The sequence below is a fragment of the Acanthaster planci genome, linkage group LG17 (genome assembly GCF_054643075.1).
Source record: "Acanthaster planci isolate LZ-2023a linkage group LG17, COTS_SCS, whole genome shotgun sequence".
NCBI lineage: Eukaryota > Metazoa > Echinodermata > Asteroidea > Valvatida > Acanthasteridae > Acanthaster > Acanthaster planci.
Genome location: NC_141793.1, coordinates 681495 through 703081, shown reverse-complemented (window position 1 = coordinate 703081; position 21587 = coordinate 681495). Strand labels below are relative to the sequence as shown.

Sequence of the window (21587 nt, the reverse complement as noted above, 5' to 3'; positions counted from 1 at the left end):
AGTCTTGCGATCGACTCATTCATATACCTGTGACGTGTTGGGAACCAGACTATGCGAAATCTGAGCGTAAAAAGATGGCCGACATAGCAGACATCGCGGACAATTTGGTGCTCCGGAGGATCCGGCCGGGCACAAAATCTGAGGTAGGTTGATCGATTCTTACAGTGGATTACGACCCATTGATGTTTTGTTTTTTTGTTGCTGATAATTTTATGTGAAACATTCGTGTAGATTTACCAAACATGTTACTCTATTGTTGCACGTCAAAACAGCACGCACCCATTATACCCATATCTGCCCTTTCTCATTAGTACTGCAGATGCGGGGAGGGGGCGTGGCATTGATAGAAGGGTGCATTTTGCAATTCTGTTGGTGCGTGCAGTGGAAGGCAAAATATGTTTTTAGACTGTAACTCCCAAGTTGTGGCTTCAGGATAAATTGCGAACTTGTGCTTGGCAAAATCAGTTGATCTGCAAAATTATCGTGGCAGATCTAGGCGTAGTAAGGCCCCTAGTACTAAGTACTAGTAGTAGGCCTAGGCCAGTAGTAGTTATTACCAGTCGTCATCTCATGGTCGATATCAGTGATAGGTACTGTTGTGATCAATCCTTTTTGTAGAGTCTATTGACATTTCTGCCTTCACCTGCTCATCTTTTCTTACCAACATGTCTAATTAACCATTTTGAATTCATGTGCTGAAAAGAAGAAACAAGGAGGAATGACTGATTGTGCATTGTCATGAACCAGTTGTGCAGGTCAGCAAATTGGGCCCAACACATGTGAACTGTTCACAGATCAAGTAGCAATACATTAAAAAATCAGCATAACCCACACTTCGTGACTGATTCAACAATTTTGCTTCCATCTCAAACCAGGATTTTCACAACTGGGTTGACCAGTCATTTGAGGAGATGGACAGCACTTTAGCAGTCCAACAGGTAGAGTTCATGATATTTATATTGTAAATAATTATTAAATAAAAATAATGTACAAATTGTTTGTGGTTTGAAAAAGAGAGTAGTTATTTTCCAGATTTTTCCAAAGATACGAGTGATCGTGGAGTCAAATTGCAGTTTGTCCTTTGTTTCCTCTACAGTACATTCAACAAAACATTCGGAATGCAATCAAGAACATTGATTTCATCTTGGAGGCTCCAGAAGGTCAAGATGAAGGAGTTTGGAAGTACGAGCATCTACGACAATTCTGTCTAGAGCTTAATGGACTTGCAGTCAAACTTCAGGTAAACTGCTGCTAGCTAAGGTGAAATGCAGGATTTGTTTGATGGAAAGTCAAACTTCACTTAAATTGCTGCCAACCAAGGTGCATGTAAGATTTGTTTTTTGGGCGGTCAACTTCAGGTAAATCATTGCTAAGGTGAAATGCAGGATTTGTCACCTTACGTATGAGACCTTCAGCCTTCCAAAATAAGTGTTCAGGCAAGTTTTGGTATAATGACTTCGTCCTCAACGGAGCAGTCTAGAGTATTACCATATATGGGCATAGTGACCCTTCTTATACTGATAGAGCAATCTTTGTCAAAATACAATTTTAAATATCTCAAGTTGGCAATGACTAATTTTAAATTCCATTGGTACAAACTTGTTTTAGAACTTCTAGTTTATGTTTGTAGTCAGCTTTTTTTTGCACAGCCAGTCAAATTTTTGTAATTGAAATTTTTTTTTACTCCATATGCTGCAACATGTAAGAAAACCACTCTGTAACATGGAAACACCCATGCAATCTGTTGCAGGCTGCTAGAACAAGCCTTGTGATTGGTCAGATTGCGTGAGATTTTAATGTAATAGGCTGTCCAAATATGGTTATACTCCAGACTGATGAGGTTTGCTTCTATGTCTTTTATCGACTGACAGACTGAGTGTAATCCCGACACCTGTACCCAAATGACAGCAACTGAGCAGTGGATCTTCCTATGTGCTGCACACAAGACTCCCAAAGAGGTTGGTTTTTGTAGAAGCTCTTGGCCTGTTGGCATTTTGTGAGCTAAATCCTGAATTGATTGATGTGGGAAAATCTTGCAGTGGGTTCTGTAGTACTCAGCTGGTTAGGTCTGAATGTTATTATTTCATTCATGAGTGCATATTCAACCTTGACACCCTTGTCACATTTCTAGTGACCTGCTAGACCACAATGTTTGTAAGCTTTCAAAGAGTATCAAGTCCAGTGCAAGGTATAATGGTGGTTCTACCTTCTGAAATCAGCTTAATTCCTGTGAAACTACTTTGTGGATTAGCCAGGATTGACTGATTGATTGATTTGAAGGGATTGACTTTTGCTTGATGACATATTGGAACTCTCTGTACCTCTAGTGCCCTGCCATTGACTATACGAGGCATACATTGGATGGAGCAGCCTGCTTACTCAATAGCAACAAGTATTTCCCTAGCAGGTAATGCTCTTTCACTGTCATTAATTCATGGTGTTTAAAAGTATAAAAGCTGTTTGCAATAAGTCATCCTGAAAATGTTTCTTCACTAGAAAAGATCCAATTGAATGGATAAACAGTAATCCTGTCAAAGACGAGTTGAATGAGGATGCCCTATTGTCTGTACTACATTATAAAGCAGATCTTTGAAAAGTAAAAGACACATTTGCAGTGTGACTGAGGTTTCCTTCAAATGAACGGTGATTATGAATGTGGATTTTGTGTTCTTGGTGGCAGCATATTTCTTCCTCCTGCCCCTCTTTCCAAAGCCAAAGAAATTTTAAGTATTGAAAACTATTTTGAAATTCAACAGAATTTCTTGGGAATTGTTAAGAATGAGAGGTTAATCCCTGTTTACTTTCTACATTTGACTGATTTGGTCAGGGTCAGCATCAAGGAGTCATCGGTAGCCAAGCTGGGTTCTGTCTGCCGTAGGATATATCGGATATTCTCACATGCCTACTTTCATCACAGAGTGCTGTTTGATGAGTATGAAGTAAGCCATTAATAGTTCACAGTTGAAGTCACCAGTTCACGATCCCTGGAATCGTGAAGTAAAGTTAGAGAAATCCCTTTTGTGGACGTGTCTGAAGGAGGATTCTTGGTCTATGATGTTTCAGGTGTCTTGTCCAGACACATAGCTTCCCAAGTTATCATGAAAATGTTGGCAGAGGCATTGAATTCCGAGTTGGTAGCACTAACCATAAGACCTCTACACATTTTTGTCCAGTAGAGACTTTCTGATCTCTCCCTAAATATATGCACTTAACCAATGACATGTTCTTTCACTGGGCACCGATTCTTTGTACATTACAAGAAGTTGGCACAGAGAAATTTTGTGAATCATTTTACAGAATGAGACTTACCTCTGCCGACGCTTCACCACGTTTGTCACCAAGTATAACCTGATGTCAAAGGACAACCTCATCGTGCCTATCCTGGAGCAGAACAAGACCGAGTTGGAAATAGCTGAAACTCCCTCCGAATCATCAGCTTAATGAATTAATACTTATGCTTCACACAATGCAAAGCAAATGTAGGCTATCAAGGCCTAGGTCTCCCAGTCATCTGCAAAGAAGCCACACCGTCCAGTGCTTGTTTTGTTTAGTTTATTTGGGCAAAATGGAAGGTGTGCACCTTGTTACATGTTCAAAAATTGCATAGTCCTCCCCCCTGATCTCGACTCTATCTCTTGTTGAAAACCAGAGGCCAATTTTATGGCACAGCAGAGAAAGGACATTTGCTAAGCATACAAATATATGCATAAGGCCTTTTCACACGAGCGCTGATAACAGAGGTCCTATGCTATGAAATCACATCGATGTTACAATCGCAGTGATATCGTGTCGTGTGAAGGTCAACCTCCGTCAAAAATATATATATATGTATATATAATCATCCTCTGTAGGAAGTAGACATTGTGTAACCTACATTTACTCAGAAATTGTGAAAACTATTAGAAAGTAAGCCGTGAATAGTGCGCAAATATTAATTAAGGGGATTCTTTAAAAAACAATACAGGCAATTCACAATGCAGTGCGCCACCAAGAGGTTATCACGGAGAGGCCTTTTTGCAGTTCTTTATGGGCTAGTCGACAAAGTCTCATTCACTTACTCTGCTGTGCATGAAAAACTTTAACTATTTCAGAATGTTTGTTTATTTTGGTTGAAAATTCAATATTGCTCATTGAGAATTGGTGTTAGGTTGTTCAAAATGATGGTTTGTGTGGTGCAGGAAATGCCTATGTATGAAGTGCGCTTAATCGCGGCAGTGTGTTGACCGTAACCTTGAAAAGTGGCCCGTCTGCAGCAAACTCTTGAAAAGTGGCCTGTCTGCAGCAAACTCTTGGTGGCGTGCTGTATTGTGAATCGCCTGTGTTACTGGCAGCTTTACAATTCCAAAGCATTGAAATTTCCGGTGCAAATATGTGTGTCATTGCCTTGTGTGTGTTAGGCTCTTTACTCTTTTCTTTTGAGAAAAGTTTGACAATGATAGGTTGTTTGTTGTTTTTGTGCATTAATTATGTTCCCTGGAAGAAAGTGGTTAAAACTTTCTTTACTCGTAAATCATATTTCTTAAGTGTATAGAATGTGGTTATTTATTTGGATATTGTTTTCAGCAATAAACAAGTGAGAGACTTGTTGAAAAGAAGACTTTTGATTTCTTTCGTGAATGTTTTTTTTGTAAAATTGAAGGTTCCAGTGCTGGTTATCACTTTCGTCTCTCCCGAGACTAAAATGACAAAAAGTTTAATTGATGGGGAAAACCAATCAGTTGTATGGCCCACTTAAAAGTCCATGCAGTGCTATAAAATTCTCAAGTAGTATTTTCTCATCCCAAGTTATTATGTCATTGAAATCTAACTTCTCTTTGGATTCACACGTAAGTTTGGTCCTTTTTATACACACCAGCAACAATATTGTTGCTGGTAGAAAAGATTACAGGAAGATAGGATTGTTTTGATGAGGTTCGGTATCACCCTCAAGTGTGGTTATCTTCTTGCGTCTACGTACCCCACCAGCGTAATCTTCAGCAGTGACGGTAAAATATGATAAAACATTTGATGAATTTTATTGAAGTTTGATGGACACCTATGACGCATATTCATTTCAAATTGTCTGTTGAAAATCACTTGTTGGACCTGCATTAGTTGATCAATCCTGGAAATGTCTACTCCAAAGATGAGCAGTTTGTGGAATTCATTCAAGGGATGGTGAGTACCGATTGATTTGTTGTGGATGCAAGTCGTTTATCTTGAATTTAAAGTCATAGGAAAATCCTTGCAGCATTTGTTCCAGTAGGAAGGTATTTTATGAATAATATGATATCGGAGCAGTTCTCTAGGATGGTTTTCTATTGTGCAGTTTGGAATAAAACATGCATGTTTAATCATTCTGATTTATCAGTTGACGTGTTGAATCCATAGGTCGCTAAAGAACAAACCTGATGACAGCAGACCAATACTTGCCTCATCACCCCTCGAAGGAGAGAGCTACAAACTGGAAGATGTTTTTTATATGGAAGAGGAGATGCAGTCCATGGATCCTGCTGGACCTGGGCCTTGCCCAGAGACGGGCATTGAGGAACCTGTCGTACCCAGGAGGCAGAGACGTAGTTCCTTTGTGGCAATGGATAGGAGGATAACACTATTGTGGAATGATGTGTGGGTGCAGACAAAGGTGAAGAGGAGAGGGAAGATTTGTGAGAAGATTTGTGGGAGGCTGGAGGAGCGACCCAAAGTGATACTAAGAGGAGGTGGGTCTTGGATTGTCTCAAACTTCTCTAAGATAGCGTCTCTCTTTTGGTACATTGTGTCACATACGTGCATAATTGCATATGGTACCTTTTATCGTCACTATTCTTTAACTTAACCTCTGAGTTCTTGTTTCCAGTGAGTGGTTTAGCAAGACCAGGGAATCTGATTGCTATTATGGGAGCAAGGTGAGAAATTTGTCTTCAATCCAAATATAATTTATTTCTCAGTAAGTTTAAAATGTTACAAATTTATGTTAATTTTTAATATCATTATCTTACTGTGTGGGAAATTGTTTGAACACTTGCTCTATCATTTCTGAGTTCATTCATATATTTCTGCAGTGGCGCTGGCAAATCAACCCTGATGAATGTTTTGACTGAGCACAGTCTTGGAAGCTTAGAGGTCAGAGGTCAAGTATCAGTGAGTGATTCAATTAAAATACTACCATACATGGATGAGGTATCAACGTATATCCAACAGGAGGATGTGTTTGTTGGATCCCTCACCGTCAGAGAGCATCTCATTCTTCAGGTGTGTAATTTTTGTTTGTGTTGAAAAGATCTTAGAACTTCACTGTAAATGGCCTGGATTCTTCTACCAAAATCGAAAGATGACTCGCTTGATTGTGATTATCCAATTTAACATCCACATTACCAAAATCACATCTAAACCAGAAATATCATCTGTGATTATGTTGTTATTAAAGATATAGCATCACATCCAATGGTATCCTCTTTCACTGTCTTGCTACCAAGGCAGGAACTGAAAACAAGACATTTGGACTGCTGTTCTGGTTCCATGAATCTGAGCCTTCAGGATTCGTGGTGGTATCTTCTTAGTTTGAGTGGCCAGTAAAGAATTATTGCTGTATTTTATATCTCTGAATTAAACACCTTCGAGAGCTGTTAAAACAGTTGGTGAAGTGGAATGTTGGATTTGTTCCAGGCGAGACTGAGGATGTCAAGAGGAATCAGTTTGGAAAGAAAGTTAGAACGTGTGGAGGATATCCTGGAGCAGGTGAGGCAAGTTTAGAAATGAATGGATGAATTGGAGAGATGTACTTCTGGGTAGATTCCAGTTTTGAATGATAGTATGACTGTCTACATAGGCACCCAGCTAAAGATTCATCCCAAACGTGACAATTTTGCTGTTGAATTTTTTTAAAGCTATCACTAGTGAAATGTGCAGATTCAAGGATTGGTAATCCGAAGACATCTGGAATATCGGCCGGGGAGAGAAAGCGGCTGTCATTTGCATCTGAGGTCAGTTTATCATTTCCATTTGTCATTTCCAAGCAGTAGTGACAAGCATTGTACAAGCAAGCATCAGAGAAAATACTTGACAGGGGATATTAATTAACAGGTTGTGAATTGTACAAGGGCTTTCCTGTCATCATTAATTGTTCCTGTGTTTGGCCACTTTTACTTCTGTCTTCCTCTTCCAAATGCTGTTTCATTCTTTGTCCCAGCTTCTGACCAACCCACCACTTCTCTTCTGTGACGAGCCTACATCTGGTCTGGATTCCTACATGTCTGAGACACTAATCAGTATGTTACGTCAGCTTACTCTTGAAGGCCATACTATTCTCTGCACCATTCACCAGCCATCGTCAGATATCTACTCCATGTTTGACCGGTAAGAGATACCTAGACTGCAGAAATCTGAATGAACTTAAACAAATCTTGTGTCATCTCTTGGAGTGGAAGCAGGGAAAAGAGGGCCAGTCCTCCCCCCCCCACACACACTTTTGGCAGGTAGGTCCTATGATGGTGTGGGGCTTAATGGATTAATCTATTAAATACCTGATGGTTTCGCTACTCGCCCCCATTTTGAAAACCACTCCACTGCTATTAATTACATATCACACTATGTCTGTGATATTTGACCAGAAATGCACAAGTGTATTTCTGTTTATACCCAGTTTGATCCTCATTGCTGACGGACGATGTGCCTATCAAGGCGATGTAGACAAGGCTGTGGCTTATTTCGCCAGACTTGGTTACCAGTCACCTGATGATTACTGCCCTGCTGATTTCTTCATTGACACACTTTCCATCAGACCTGGCGAAGAAAAAAACTGCCACAGCAGAGTCGATGTGAGAGGCCATTCATCAAAATCAAAACTAAAATATGATCACCATAAACTCTTGGTTAACCATGTACACTTAGCTGCAGACTGACTCTTTTCAAATTGATTGCTTTCTGAAAGCATTTACAGACCAGTAATGCATTAATGTGATACAGGAGTCGGGATGTACTAAATGTCCTCCGATATTTTTGCTGTTTTTTGTAACATTTGAGTGTGATGTGTTCCTGGTCTTCAGGTTCTGTGTAATGCCTTCGCCTGTAGTACTGAGTCCAGAGTCGTCCAGGCCAGTATTGAGGAGGAGATCTTTCAAGCCAGGACTGTATATGTAAGAGATTAGGAGACAGGTGGATGTTAAGAGGGACTTGTATTAACCGTGATGAGAACAGCTGTCTTAAATGGGGACTGTAGAAAGATAATTGTACTTGGTTTTCGTGAAAAATTTCAAATACAGGGTTATCCACCCCAAGTTGAAGTGCACCCCCTAGCGACAAAAGAAAGACAGATGGTTGTAAGTTTTCCAAGCGGGTTCTTGCACACGTTCTGCGTGTACGCAAAGACCATACAATAAGGAATAAATTCGTTACGTGTACTCGGCATGCTCAGCATCAAACAGGCCATTGATCTCCATTATAAATGCGCGCCTATGCAGTGAGTACTAAAAAAAACACGCCCTCTTTTGTTCCGCTCGGAGCGGATAGCGTATATGCTTGTCCATAATGTTATGTGACATTTTTGGTTCGGCTTTCAAACTGCAGTTGAATGGCTCGACTAAATTAAAAGGACTGGCCTCAGTGTTCCAACTCAAGTGTGTTACTTTCATCGGGATACCTTTAAAATTAACCCTTATTTGTGATTTTTTTTTCTACAGGAATCAAATGATGATCTCCCATCAAGAACAAGGTAGGTCTACATGTATCCTTAACCAGAATTCTTTTCCAGGCACTCCCCACCCTACCCCTAAATTTTTCTGTGGTAGAAATTCAGTCTTTGAAATCACTTCCTCTGTCATCTTTAACAAAGATACAGGGCCACCTGCTGGCAGCAGGTCTGTCTTCTCCTCTGGCGATGTGCGATAGATGTCCTCCGTGAGCCATCGTTGCTAAAGTCATATCTTGTAACATCCATCGTGAGTTCATTTATCTTCAACACAAGACTTCTTTCTAATATTTCTTCTTGTGTGAAAGTGGGACATAGGTCGGACTCCTATTGACTTCCCCAACACATGGCTACTTTGTTCTCTGTTAATGTTACCAGGAATTTGGGAGACTTAAGAAATCTTGCTTAGATGCTTGATCCTTTCTGATTGATTGATAATTAAACCACATCTGAGGCTGATCATAGGCTGTTGTGTCCCGCAGGGTCTTGGCATCTTTCTTGGACTTTTGTATTTGAACCAACCCTACAATCAATCCTCCATCCAAAACATCAATGGCTTTCTCTTCCTGATAGTTGTACAGATCAGTACAACCACACCTGCCAGAATTGCTGCAGTAAGTACTTTAAGAGAATTATAGAGTGAGTGCAGCACAGGAACTGTCGCCTGCAAGTTGTGGTTCGAAATCTGGCTGTAGTTCAACCCAACTTTCTTTTCTGGAATAAATTTAATTATGAGGATGTGAGCGTGGATGTGTGGGAGGATGTTCTGTCACTTTGCTCATACACTTATTTGACAAAAAAAAAGATAAGCAGAAAAACGATAGATTAGAAAACAATGGTTTCAGTGAGATTTGAATATTTGCTTTCTAGAACACTGGATTGGTGCTCAACCAGTGGAGTTATTCCTGTCTGAGTTGACTGTCTTCTTAGTATTTATTGTCTTTGCTGAAGCTTTAAACATTTTGGTGGTTGGCCTTTCCCCAGTGCCCCATCCAACCCCACCCCACCCCATCCCACCCCACCCCATCCCACCCCACCCCATCCCACCCCACCCCATCCCATCCCACCCCACCCCACCCCACCCCATCCAACCCCACCCCATCCCACCCCACCCCATCCAACCCCACCCCACCCCATCCCACCCCACCCCAACCCCATCCCACCCCCACCCCACCCCATCCAACCCCACCCCATCCCACCCCACCCCATCCAACCCCACCCCACCCCATCCAACCCCACCCCACCCCATCCAACCCCACCCCACCCCATCCAACCCCACCCCATCCAACCCCACCCACCCCACTCCAGCCTCCTTCTGAGATTGATACTTACCTTTTCACTCTTTGTTATTTTGTTCTTATGCAGGTCATTCCAAATGAGGTCCCACTCGTCAGTAGAGAACACCGCAGTGGAATGTACTCTACAACTTGGTACTTCTTGGCAAGATTTTCCATCGAGGTAGTTATTTTATCCTCCATTACTAATAATCTTGGAAACAGCACAGGAAGTGGCCAGAGGTAAAGTACTGTTGCCAAGAACCTGCAACAAAGTACAGGAATAAAACTTTCTAGGAAAGGAGAAGGTAGGAAAAACATGGACATTTCAGCATTGCTGTGTGTAGACATACAGACTTATTTTGGATGTGGAATGTTTTTCTTGTCCATATCGTTTAGATTTGTAATTGGAGAGAAAAACCTGGTTGTCTGACAACTTTTCCTGTCCTTTTTTTTCATTGCAGATAGTTACTCATGTTTCTCAGAGTCTCGTCGTTTTTGGAATCGCTTACTACATGATTGGTGGGCACATTTTTTATTTCAAATACAGTCCAAATTGTTTTGATTTTTAAGAATGTTGGCAATTTTTGTAAAATAATTGGAGAAAGTTAACGAATTTTTTTATTTGTACCAAAACAAAACACAGACTATATGCTCCTTCTTTAAAGTACAGCTTATCAACTAAACCTATGATCTTGTAAAAATGAGAAATACACATACAGTATGGGGTAGGTTTGGGGCTCAGTAACCAAGTTGTGGAATTTCCTTGTGGCCTCTTTTCTGTTCCATTTTGATATTTTTTCCTGGAATTGCCCAATTTAGCATTGGGTTTTAACCAGATGTCTGCTTTCTCTATTTTTACAGGGTTGAACAGGAATATATTAAGCTTCCTTGTTGCCATGGGAACCACCGCCTTGATGGCAGTAACATCTGTAAGCTTTGGTAAGCCCTGCCCATAAAAAACAATATTAAACCTCTGATCAAGACAACTAATTTAAATTCAAAGATAAAAATGATACCTTGTATGCCTTAAAAGCTAATGTGAATCTTTTCAAACAGTTTCTTTGATAACATGTTAAAGCATCCGAGTGTAGATATCCGTGTTGACAGTTGCAAAATTCCGTACAAGGTTAAAAACACCTGTCCAAAGAATCCCCTGCCCAACACACACAGCCACCCCTACCTGTTTTACATACAAAAAGTGGACGTTCTTTGTTCTCCTGTGGTTAAGGAAACTTGGGGAAAATGCTCCTTTTTCTCCCACTAGGATAACTTCTTCGAGCTGGATTTTTTATGATGATTTCCTGGACTGTTCTTTTGCCACAGATAACCCCGACCCCAAAATGCCTCCGAAGCTGTTTTTCAGAGAGGGGAAAACATTGTGTGGAAGTGTGCGAGTCCACACAATGCCATTGCACCCTGCATTATGTGGACTTCTTTTGTGCAGAAGTCCACTCGATGCATGCCACGCCTGCACAGTCGCACACTCACAAAAGAAGAAAAGAAAACAAAACATGGAACAATAGTTTACTCTCTCAATATGACGTCGTTCCATCTGATTGCAGGGCACAGCAGGCATCAGACTTATTATGCCCCTCTTTAAATCACACAAGACACGTGCAACAGTTATTGTTCAGTGAGGACAGGTGCATTCTTGTTTTATGACTGCTTTGGGGTATTTTCCCGGACAAACTTTGTTCAAGCTGTGATACCCAGATCTCGGAGTGTTCCCTGGGTGGAAAACTCTGGTTTCTAGAGACTTTTTTCCCCCAACTTTAATCACACTCACGTTGCCTACGTGTCTCTGTATGTTCTTAAGCATTCTGAACATAATGCCTTATGTGAGTGCAAGGTCGATGAAATTAAGTGTGGTTTGACAGTATTCAAGTGGGAGAGTAAAACCTAAGTGATTGATCGAAGATTTACTTGAAAAGACGTGACCTGGTTGATCTATGTAGGTTGGATTCCAGGTGCAACTTTTTTTTAGGAGTTTAAGGATTGGCTGCAGTAAAAGTAATGTTTGTCTTCAATGATAGTTTTGTTTATTTTGCAGGTGTCTTTCTCTCAGTAGTCAGCCCAACTTCAGAGATCGCTCTCAATCTCATGATTCCAATCTTCTTCCTCTTTACATTATTTGGAGGTTTCTACATGAATCCACTGTAAGTGTTAGTCAAAGCCTGCATGCTACATTTGAGAGTAAAAGAAGAGTGAAAAAGGATGGAAATCTTTTGAACCGCTTGGTAGTTCCGCAGTGTTTCCCCTTTGGTGCGCTGCCTAAATTAGTTGTACACTACAAAAGGGGCAGCCATTTTGCTCGCGGAGTGTGGTGCTGTATTGTTAGAAAAAACTTCCTCTGTTTTTTATGGGTGGTAATCAGAGTTCTTCAAAGTCCTCTTTTTGGCCCCCAGAACCACACCGGTTTACTTTATTTGGGTCCGATTTGTGAGCTGGTACCCGGCTGTGTATGGGATGCTACAGGTGAACCAGTGGGTTACCATCCAAACTTTGGGTAAGGAAATTCTTGTTCTAGATGCATGTACATATAGTAAGGAAAGAATGGCAGATTCCATGAGTTTAAATTATGTACAAATGAGGGAGGAAAAACTTACAAAAGTTGTCTCCCGCGGTACTAAATGTTGAAAGATTAAAGGTGCATAATGAGGTTTCTTTGAAACTTTGTATTCTTGTCACTGATTTTTGTTCTTGCTAAGACTGTGAGTTGAACTGCACTCAACCTTGTTTGGAAAACGGACAGCAGGTTTTGAGCAAATACGGCTATGAAGAGGTATTTCTGAGCTTTTAAACAGGATTCCATTTCACCGCCAAATCATTAGTTTCACGGTCAACATCTGCCAGTGATCACGTGACCCCCAACCCTGTGTTATCCGCGGGGGGAAACATGTTGAGCTATCCACATGTGCAGGGAATCTGGAGGGACAGATGGGTGCCTTTCAAGTAGACTGAATGCAGTTTTTGTTGGATGGCAAGGTGTCATTTGCAGATCACTAGAATAAGATGGGTGTTGGTTTGGCATGTTTTGTAAGCATTAATACTTGCATAACAGAACTATTCTGAGCATTTGAAAGTTCTGGAGAAAGGGATCACTGATGAAAAAGGACTATTTCACTTCAATTTTCTTCCAGAAGTTACAATTGAACTCTCAAAAGTCTGTGTCTGTGCTATTCTGGTTAGGGATGCTGTTTTTCTGTCAAGATATCTCCCAGGAGTGCAACAAAAGTAATAAACACCTGTCCTGAAATATGTGATAAATCATGAAAATGTCTACCCCCAACACTCATAAACAGGTGGTGGTTAAATTTATCTGAGGAAATGGCCCTGTAAAACCCGCAGACAGCGACTGCGGTCAAATGCTGTTTTTCCTGGCATTCCATGCCAAATGGTACCAATTAGTATAACTTATGGTTAGTACCTTTAAAGCTAAGTAATCTCATAAGGAAGCCGTTCTGGCCTTGAGGTGAGATATAAAACGGGTTGCATAGTGTTGACAGGTACGCTTAATAAACTGGGTCATTATTGTAGAACAGTTCATTGTTCAAAATCCCCCATCTTGCGTGCTTATTTTTTCCAGGAAACTATAAGCAATGAACATTTTCACGTGAAGTCTTCATGTATATATGTAGGTTTCTTGAAAGGCACAAATGGTGATGTAACCACTTTGTTTTCCGAGCTGAATATTTTAGGCCTATCCGCTCCACTCATTACTACTTGTACAGAAACCTCACCTACAAATTAATACATGTACTCATTCAATAATGATGACCTTCATTGCAAAAACTGTGTTCTGCGACAAAGGTCAAATAACCCACTTTTAAACACTCTCTGGCCCTCGGTTTGTGAGCATATTGAATACCAAGCATGTTTATGGTATTGATAAAGTGTTAGCGATTGCCTATTGACGTTTGGGAATTGGACACATAATGTTCAGTTTATGAAGATGTTTATTTGCTAAACTCAGTTTTCAGTGTGTTGAAATGAAGGTTAGTCCCCTGCTGAAAAGTTCCAGTGCCCCTGTATGCCCCCTTGAGAAACGAGGGTAATAGTTACCAAACTTCTGCTTCAAAGAACACTTATTCACTTGCATGCAGTCGCTGCTATCGAGTTTAACACATTTGACTTGTCTACTCCCTTGACAGGTGTTATGGTAGCTAGATAGTTCGTCTGACAGATGATCGCTGTCAAGCCGACATTAAAAACCAATCTTATATCAGATACCACAGGGTTAGACCACATTTATCTGACATGATATAAAAGTCAAGGGTACCGGATGAACACCAACGTGACCTTATCAGCCGAACTGTCAAAATGTGACTCGTTCTTTGTTAGGCATTTAAGTTCCCACATGGTTTAGTGTTTTCGAAGACAGTGGTATACGTGCTGTGCACAAGGGCATTAGTGGATGGTGGGCCGGGCAAAGGGGGCATTCCCCCCCCCCCACCCCAGAGCCTTTTCTCAATAAAATGCAAATTTCAATTTCCTTCTTTTAAAAATCGTGTGAAAACCACCAAGTGCAGCCTCACTCCCCAAAATACCTCAGAAACAGTAGTACAACAAGTTTAACCCCCCCCCTCAATTTGACTTGTCTTTATGAGGAAGAGTATCTGCCTCTGTGGTGAAATTGTCTCCATAAAGGTATCTATGAAAAGGAGCATGGGCGTAAATCCAATGGGATGGGGGTATATACCCCCCCCCACACACACACACACCCGCACACTTTTAGGGGGGACGGGCTATTGAAGCATCCCCTCCCCCCTTTTGGCAAGCAAATATGGAAGCGTGTTACGGGGAATTTTTCAGACTTTGCATCCAATATCACTCAAAAAAGGGAAAAGAATTTGTTAAAAGCCATAAATTTGTCATTCTGAATGCATACATATTAAATACAGATGTATACCAATATCACGAACATCGATCATGTAGAGTCCTATGGTGTCAACCTCCTCCCCCTCGCACTTTTCAAATTTCCAGGGCGAGGCAGTCATCCCCCCCCCTCCATCTTTCCTCATCCCCCAATTTCTGGCACAGATTTACGCCATGAAAAGGGAAACTATATTAATTCAAATCGTGTTACTGTCGGAGTCCACTCTTGATTCTGCACGCTTAGTTAAGAGTTTAGAAGTGAAGGGTTTTGACAAAGCCAAAAGGGATGTCACTACTTGAGATGTTTTCTTCCCCCCCCCCAAAGTGGCACATGACAAGAGTGATGCCCTAGCAATTTGTTTTCGTAGTTGACATTTTAATCAACATAGTGGTCAACATTTTAGTCAACGCAGTACATGTATTCTGTAAACCTTTTACGGAATTTTGCAACTGTCAACACGGATATCTACACTCGGATGCTTTTAGTGTGTACCGGTATCCGTCGTTATCTTGACGTCACTTTTACTGAATGGAAACTCTCTTTCAAGTGCTTTAACAAAGTGTTTTGGAATGGAATTTCTGGTTAGAACAATGACATTCCATTCCACAGAGTTCTTGGCATGACGCGACTAAAGCCTTCCGATTCGGCTCAGAAGACGAAGCATGTCCTCTTAGAGATTGTCTGAGAGCCGGGATTCCTCGAATGTTTGATTTGTTTTGGCACTCTAAACACAGAAATTCATCAGACTTGAAGAAACGGAATAACAGAAAGGATAATAACAAAATGGATCAATGGTTGGCTGAATCGGTTCATATCAAATGGCTATGATGCCTTACATATGCGTTTTCATACTACATCAGTACGCACGTTATGGGAAAAACTAAATCGATTTATCTGGAAAATGTTTCAAAGTCAAATAACATATCATTAGGACAGTAAAAACTTTGTTTAATGTCGTTTGGTTATCGCAGACGTGTTAAAGGTTACTTTTTTGGTAGTTTTGTAAATGCGCGTTAGACAGTAATTATGCAAACGGTATTGTGTCACATGATCCGTAGTTATGTATTTTTAAACCACGTGTGATAACGATCATTACTGTTGCCTGTTGGGATGCCGAAGACTGGGAGAGGTTTGACCACATGCCCTTGGCAAAAATGTTTTCCTATAAAGTTCTAAATGTGGCGCAAAAGCGATTACCACCAGAGGTAGATTGGTTGCATTTTTGTCTTCCTGTTGACAGGAAAACTTTGTTCTGGATTTGTCGCTGGTGTCGCTGATGTCTCTGGGATATTTTCTACTGGGCGGCCTTGTAGTCAGGATGCGGTTGAGAAAGGAAAAGTGAAAACGACTAAAGCAGACGATTGATAGCCGCAGCAACATCGCTGTCGACAGTATTCAGGTTTTCTGGCTGCTAGCCTTCAGAATGACATTTTATTCCTTGCAGGATCTTTCTCAAAAGCCGCAACTCAAGTCCACCGAACTTTCAACATGAATATTGTCCTGTTTATCGTACTCAAGTTTGCTTCAAGTGGGTGTTGTAAATCTTTTCATGGTTCTGGTTATATTTCAGGAGAGAATCTGGAAATTATAGTGTGATGTCCAGAAGAGCTAATTATATTTGGTGATGGCATAGTTTCCCTTTCAAAAATTCTGCAGGGATTGTTTCTATACTGAAATTGTTAGGAAGGATGTGGTCAGATGACACCCTTCTCTGTTAATAAAACTAGGAACCATTTGCCTGAAATTCAGTTCAAGCCATTGACTCCTAAACCTTATTTACCGTCGAAAGAGGAAATATTGCATGATCTGATTTCTAAGAATTATTTTTCAGACACAGTACCGTAAATCATGCCATTCCAGAATTTCCTGGCTACAGATGAATTTCCAGTTTTCAGGGCATGCATTTGGTTGTGAAAAATGTACATGTGTTTGTTTCGAGTCCATAATTGCTTGCTCATTTATAGCCATTAGCGGATTGTTTTGTTTAAGCTCGTGATATTTCTTGTTCCTTAGTTCTTCTGCTATCAAATAGGTTTATTACTTAGTCTTATTTTATAATTTTGAAAGCCAGAATGGCACCCCCTCAATGCACAAATCTTTGTCCGGATTGTTTGCGCCCCCTTTCAATAATGCAGGATCCGCAGCTGATGTTGTTGTAATAAATGATACTTCTAAACAAACAAACAACTTCGATCAGTAAGTATTTGGTGACTATAGAATGTAATACTTTCAAGTAAAATGTTTATTTACCTTATTTAGTTGTAAAGACACGGTGACCATTTCCCGAACCTCGACCCCAACGTAATACGTTCAAGTAAAATGTTTATTTATTTTATTTAGTTGTAAAGACACGGTGACCATTTCCCAAACCTCGATCCCATCTCCATTCTGGTTGGCTTGTGCTTATGACTCAAATTTTATGATATGAAGTCCCTAACTTTGCTTGGGATCTTTTCCCCTACAGTAACGCGAGATCGTATGCTTCAAATAAGCCCAAGCGTCCTTTCGTTTGCTTTAAAGGTCTATATAGGGTTCAGGGGCGCAAGACAACTGCCACCTACGGCGTCGATGGTTGAGAAGCGACACGGAAGAACATGCCAGTTGTCGGTATCTTTAATCCTAAAATCACGCGAGGTTTGTCATGATGAATTCTGTGACGCAAGACGCGTTGTTTGCCACGTGAGTGACGTAAGAAAACGATTTGGTTTCTCCAAAGACACCACGACGCGGCAAACAAGAAGATGGGACAAACTTAGCCTCCCGGCCAATATCTGTAGATTCCCAATCAGATATGATAGCAAGTCAGGTGCTGGTCTAAATCCTGGCAAAACACCTGGCTATTAATCAGTTTTACACTGCCAGAGCAAACACATGAACGAAAACATGTGGCAATTTACAAGAAGGTAGGGGAATTGTTTGTTACGAATTCGTCGATAAAAGAGAACAAAAAAGGATTTGACATTCATCCCAGAATAAGTAACATTAATCGATACATTGTACACCTTGCATACATACATCTTTGTAGTAGGGCCTATGTACTTTTATTACACAAAATTGCAATCAGTGGTTTCAGCAAGAGTATTGGAGTTACATGTGGAGTCATATTGAAGGTAAATGTGATGTGTAGGCCCTATGTTTGACATCCTTGGGAAACAAGTTGGGGCGTTTTTGTTTGATATGGGCTGCTTAATGGTGCGTTAATGGAGATCACTCGACACCGTCATCAGTTCTGTCACCTCGTTAACACCATTCTCTCACGTGTGCGTTAAGACGCATATAGGTAATTCCAGAAATTACGGGTCCAAGCGTGACATTTTGGTGTCCCTGTTACATCTGACCTTTGTTATTTGACAAGAAAATATCACCAGAATTGATTTCAAACTATTAGGCCCCTACTGTTTGTTTGGCAGGTAATTTGCATTAATTCATCACTCTTGTAAATTAGAAAATGTGTTTTGAACTTACAAATCAAATGCCAGATGTGACAGGGACACACACAAAATGGACCCTAAATTTTTTCAATCACCCATACGTTTGGATATAAGGCTTCCGGTTCATGCCTCACGAAGATACGACTGCATCTGTCCCTCATTTGGGATGTTTCAATGTCTTGATAGACATCGGACCTGCGTCATGGAATGGCGTAGTGATGTTAATTCATCAGGCAAGTGCCCGAAAAATTCATGTATGATGGTCTTTTCATATTTTGGAATGAGTTCCAGAAAGGCGCCCTGCTTGAGTGATTTGTTTGTCACTTTGTATCCTTTCTCGAATTGCATGTTTTGCCAGCTCGTCTACTGACGGGAGATCTTTTAGGCTGATTAAGTCTTGCAGTGTCAGCGAGCCAAGTCAAGAGTATTGCACTGCCAGGGCTGGCCCGTTCTCACATCGGAAGCTTAAATGTTTAAAACGCAGAAAGTTGGTAATTCTTCTAATTTTTGGCGGTTTATGACGCAGAGTGAATATAGGACGACCCAGATGACACAGATTTACTGTCATCTGAACAAAAAAGGGCAGATCAGCAGAGGATCAAATAATCTAACATAGTTGAACTAAAATTACTCTACCTCTAACACTTTGTCATAAATGCAAACACTACACTGCAAGCATACTCCCACGTTTTGTAAATCAGTTTTGCAATATGAACGCTCGTGATTGGTTTCACTGTCCTGAATCAACCTTTTATTAAGATCATATGTCACCCACTTGTACTTTTCTCTTCCAAAGTAGTTCTTGATTAATTTAATTTACACTCTCGAAGCCTGGGTTTGGTTATGTGGGTGGAAAATAGAAGTGTTCTAACGGTCGATCGATCATGGAAAATAAAATGATGTCAGCTCAAAGTACAACCTCAGCTTTCTAACTCCGATAAAAGGTGCAAAACTTCTTACTTCGTTCAGCGCTGCTCTGTTTGAACCCGTTTCCATTTTGAAACTTGACTCTTGATGAAGGGGAAAAATGAACTAGCAGGCTACTGGTTTCCTTGGGAAACACAAGACCGTACTGTCTAGAGTACGGGGGCTTTTGGTGGTTTTTATTTTCAAACAGTGCACTTTGAGTTTACCATCTTCTTCCAAGCGGGGTTACTGAACGAACGAGACAACCCCACAGCATTTGGTTCAAGTCATCACTGTCCCCACTCCCAAGCCTCTGACGCATATGCACACTGAGGCTGATCCTCTTGGATATGTATTTTTTCCTCGTTCTTATATCGGGGTCAGCCTTTGGCTATCAGCTACAGATCTTGGGCTGCTCTATTTCTGTGCTCAGTATTTATTCGAGATGAGTAATCATGATGATTCATAGCTGGGGAATACGTAGGTGGGCTTATGCACGCTCCAGACACTTTACTGAAGTCGACTAGTCTTTCCTCTGCCAACTATGGGTACGGTCAGACGCGCACGTAGGTGTGTGCTTTTGACACGGAGACCACAGTGTTGATGCACGTTGTGCGCGCTATGCGGCTTTTTTTCTGAATTTAAATACTTGACTCTGTAGGAAGCGGTTGCAGCTAACCAACACTCTCTCTTCCACGACGCAATGTACCACTACAACCCCGCCTCCACGAATAAAAAGGTTTTGTGATGCGGCCTAACTCGTTTCCCTGGGTACGTTCTTTCTGTGCACCGTTGGTTCTCATTCTCATCATGATTGCATGATACCAATCCCTTGTATTTTCTACATATAATTTGCACCCAACCATTAGGGATCTTTCAGTTTTAAGTGTGTATCAATCACAACAAAGTCTTAATGAAAAAATCTCGTACGTAATGTGACGTACAAGAGCAATCTGCTGAAGATGAACGTCTTAGAATATCAGTCATTTGCGGTTCGACCTCGCGTGACGTCAGGCGCTTAGATTTATTCGAATGACCCTCCCGTTGAAATACTGACTGGCTTATAATGACAATGTGGAGTTTGGCGCCCTCGCACGGCTGTAACGAGAGAAATAACAATTATGGCATTAAAAAGGGTAACCCCCTTCGAACTGCTTCTCTGTTTCTGTTTACTGGGTCAAGGCATCTTATTATTAATCATAATAATAATAGCTTATTCTTACATAGCGCACATATCCATCACAACTGATGCTGAGGTAGCTGTATTATCACCTGCACATTGGGCTCACAACAACTGAGCATTCCTGAAACCATCTCAGCTCCCTGGGGAGTATATTAGCCTGATGCTGCCCTATCAGGAACACATGGCTAACATAACCAAATCTGCCCTCACAGGCACCCATTTACTCCTGGGTGGAGAGAGGCATATAGGAGTAAAGTGACTTGCCCAGGATCACAACATGCTGCCACCAGCTGGATTCGAACCCCTGACCCTATGATCAGAAGCTACAAACCCTTACCACTTTACCACATGCCTCCTGTCTGCCCTCACAGGCACCCATTTACTCCTGGGTGGAGAGAGGCATATAGGGGTAAAGTGACTTGCCCAAGATCACAACATGCTGCCACCAGCTGGATTCGAACCCCCGACCCTATGATCAGAAGCTACAAACCCTAATCACTAGGCCACACGCCCCCATTGCCATCAACTTCGCGACTTAACTGGGCAAGGGGGAGGGGATTTATCTTACTGTTGCCGAAGTTGAACAAAGCTAGCTCTACTTTCAATTTTAAGGATTTAACCAAATTGATCAGTGCATTCCCTTCAGCAACCAATTAGCATTGTTTATTTGAACAACTTTTCCCCCAAGGACGCACAGATGAATAGTTAATTGTTTCACGGCATTCCTGAATAATGTAGGAATACAAAGCTTAAATTACTTTTCTTGACTTACAAATTATTTTAATCACAGTATGCGAATAAATTCACACAGTGTGCTTAGTCCCTTTCAAGTTTGTTCCTTGCTGGCAACCGTTCCATTTTACATTAGTGGGCCAGTTCTATCAAGGACCACTTGTCAACTAGTGGTTGATTCGTGACGTGTCTAGCGCATGTGCAGTGAAGCTGAAGTGCGAACGACCTTAGTCAAGTGTTGTCAGGTCATTAAGGCCGTCAAAGCGAAGTTGACGTCACGAAAAATTTGCAGCAAAATTTCGCTCGAATTGAAAAGTATTCAAGTTTTGCGAATTCGTACGGCGAAGAAATGACATGACGTCACAAATTCGCGTTCGTTTTGGCTTTCACGTGAAGTGTGAACCCGACCTCGTTCATATGGGAACGATCTTGCCGCGCCATGTTGGTTCCCACCATGCCTTGCGCGAAGGAACGCGCACGCAGCCCATGAAGTCGAGGATGGTGTGAACCGGCCTTT

General features: G+C 41.2%; 3 protein-coding genes across 4 annotated transcripts in view; 2 read left to right on the top strand and 1 right to left on the bottom strand.

The window, feature by feature from the left end:
• The first annotated feature begins 18 nt into the window (after positions 1-18).
• On the top strand, positions 19-4595 carry mob4 (MOB family member 4, phocein). Its single transcript, XM_022232197.2, has 7 exons — positions 19-143; positions 876-938; positions 1097-1240; positions 1872-1958; positions 2328-2407; positions 2828-2939; positions 3298-4595. Exons 1-7 carry the CDS (start codon positions 75-77, stop codon positions 3439-3441), a joined length of 699 nt encoding a protein of 232 aa, XP_022087889.1. The 5' UTR covers positions 19-74; the 3' UTR covers positions 3442-4595.
• A 104-nt stretch (positions 4596-4699) lies between these two features.
• Positions 4700-21238, top strand: LOC110974356 (protein white-like). Of its 2 annotated transcripts, XM_022225931.2 has the most exons (19): positions 4700-5157; positions 5371-5699; positions 5837-5885; positions 6042-6231; positions 6646-6717; positions 6867-6962; positions 7169-7335; positions 7622-7796; positions 8025-8114; positions 8658-8689; positions 8810-8915; positions 9148-9279; positions 10031-10123; positions 10404-10461; positions 10804-10881; positions 11993-12098; positions 12348-12448; positions 12651-12724; positions 16059-21238. In XM_022225931.2, exons 1-19 carry the CDS (start codon positions 5111-5113, stop codon positions 16158-16160), a joined length of 2097 nt encoding a protein of 698 aa, XP_022081623.2. In that variant the 5' UTR covers positions 4700-5110; the 3' UTR covers positions 16161-21238. The 2 variants fall into 2 exon arrangements, with proteins under 2 accessions (XP_022081623.2, XP_022081633.2); XM_022225941.2 differs by lacking the exon at positions 12651-12724.
• Positions 10069-21587, bottom strand: part of LOC110977689 (protein Abitram-like) — a 38913-nt gene continuing 27394 nt past the window's right edge. The window contains exon 6 of the mRNA XM_087148325.1: positions 10069-10204. Coding sequence (XP_087004451.1) covers positions 10133-10204 — 72 coding nt within the window. The 3' untranslated portion in view covers positions 10069-10132. The remainder of the gene's footprint in view (positions 10205-21587) is intronic.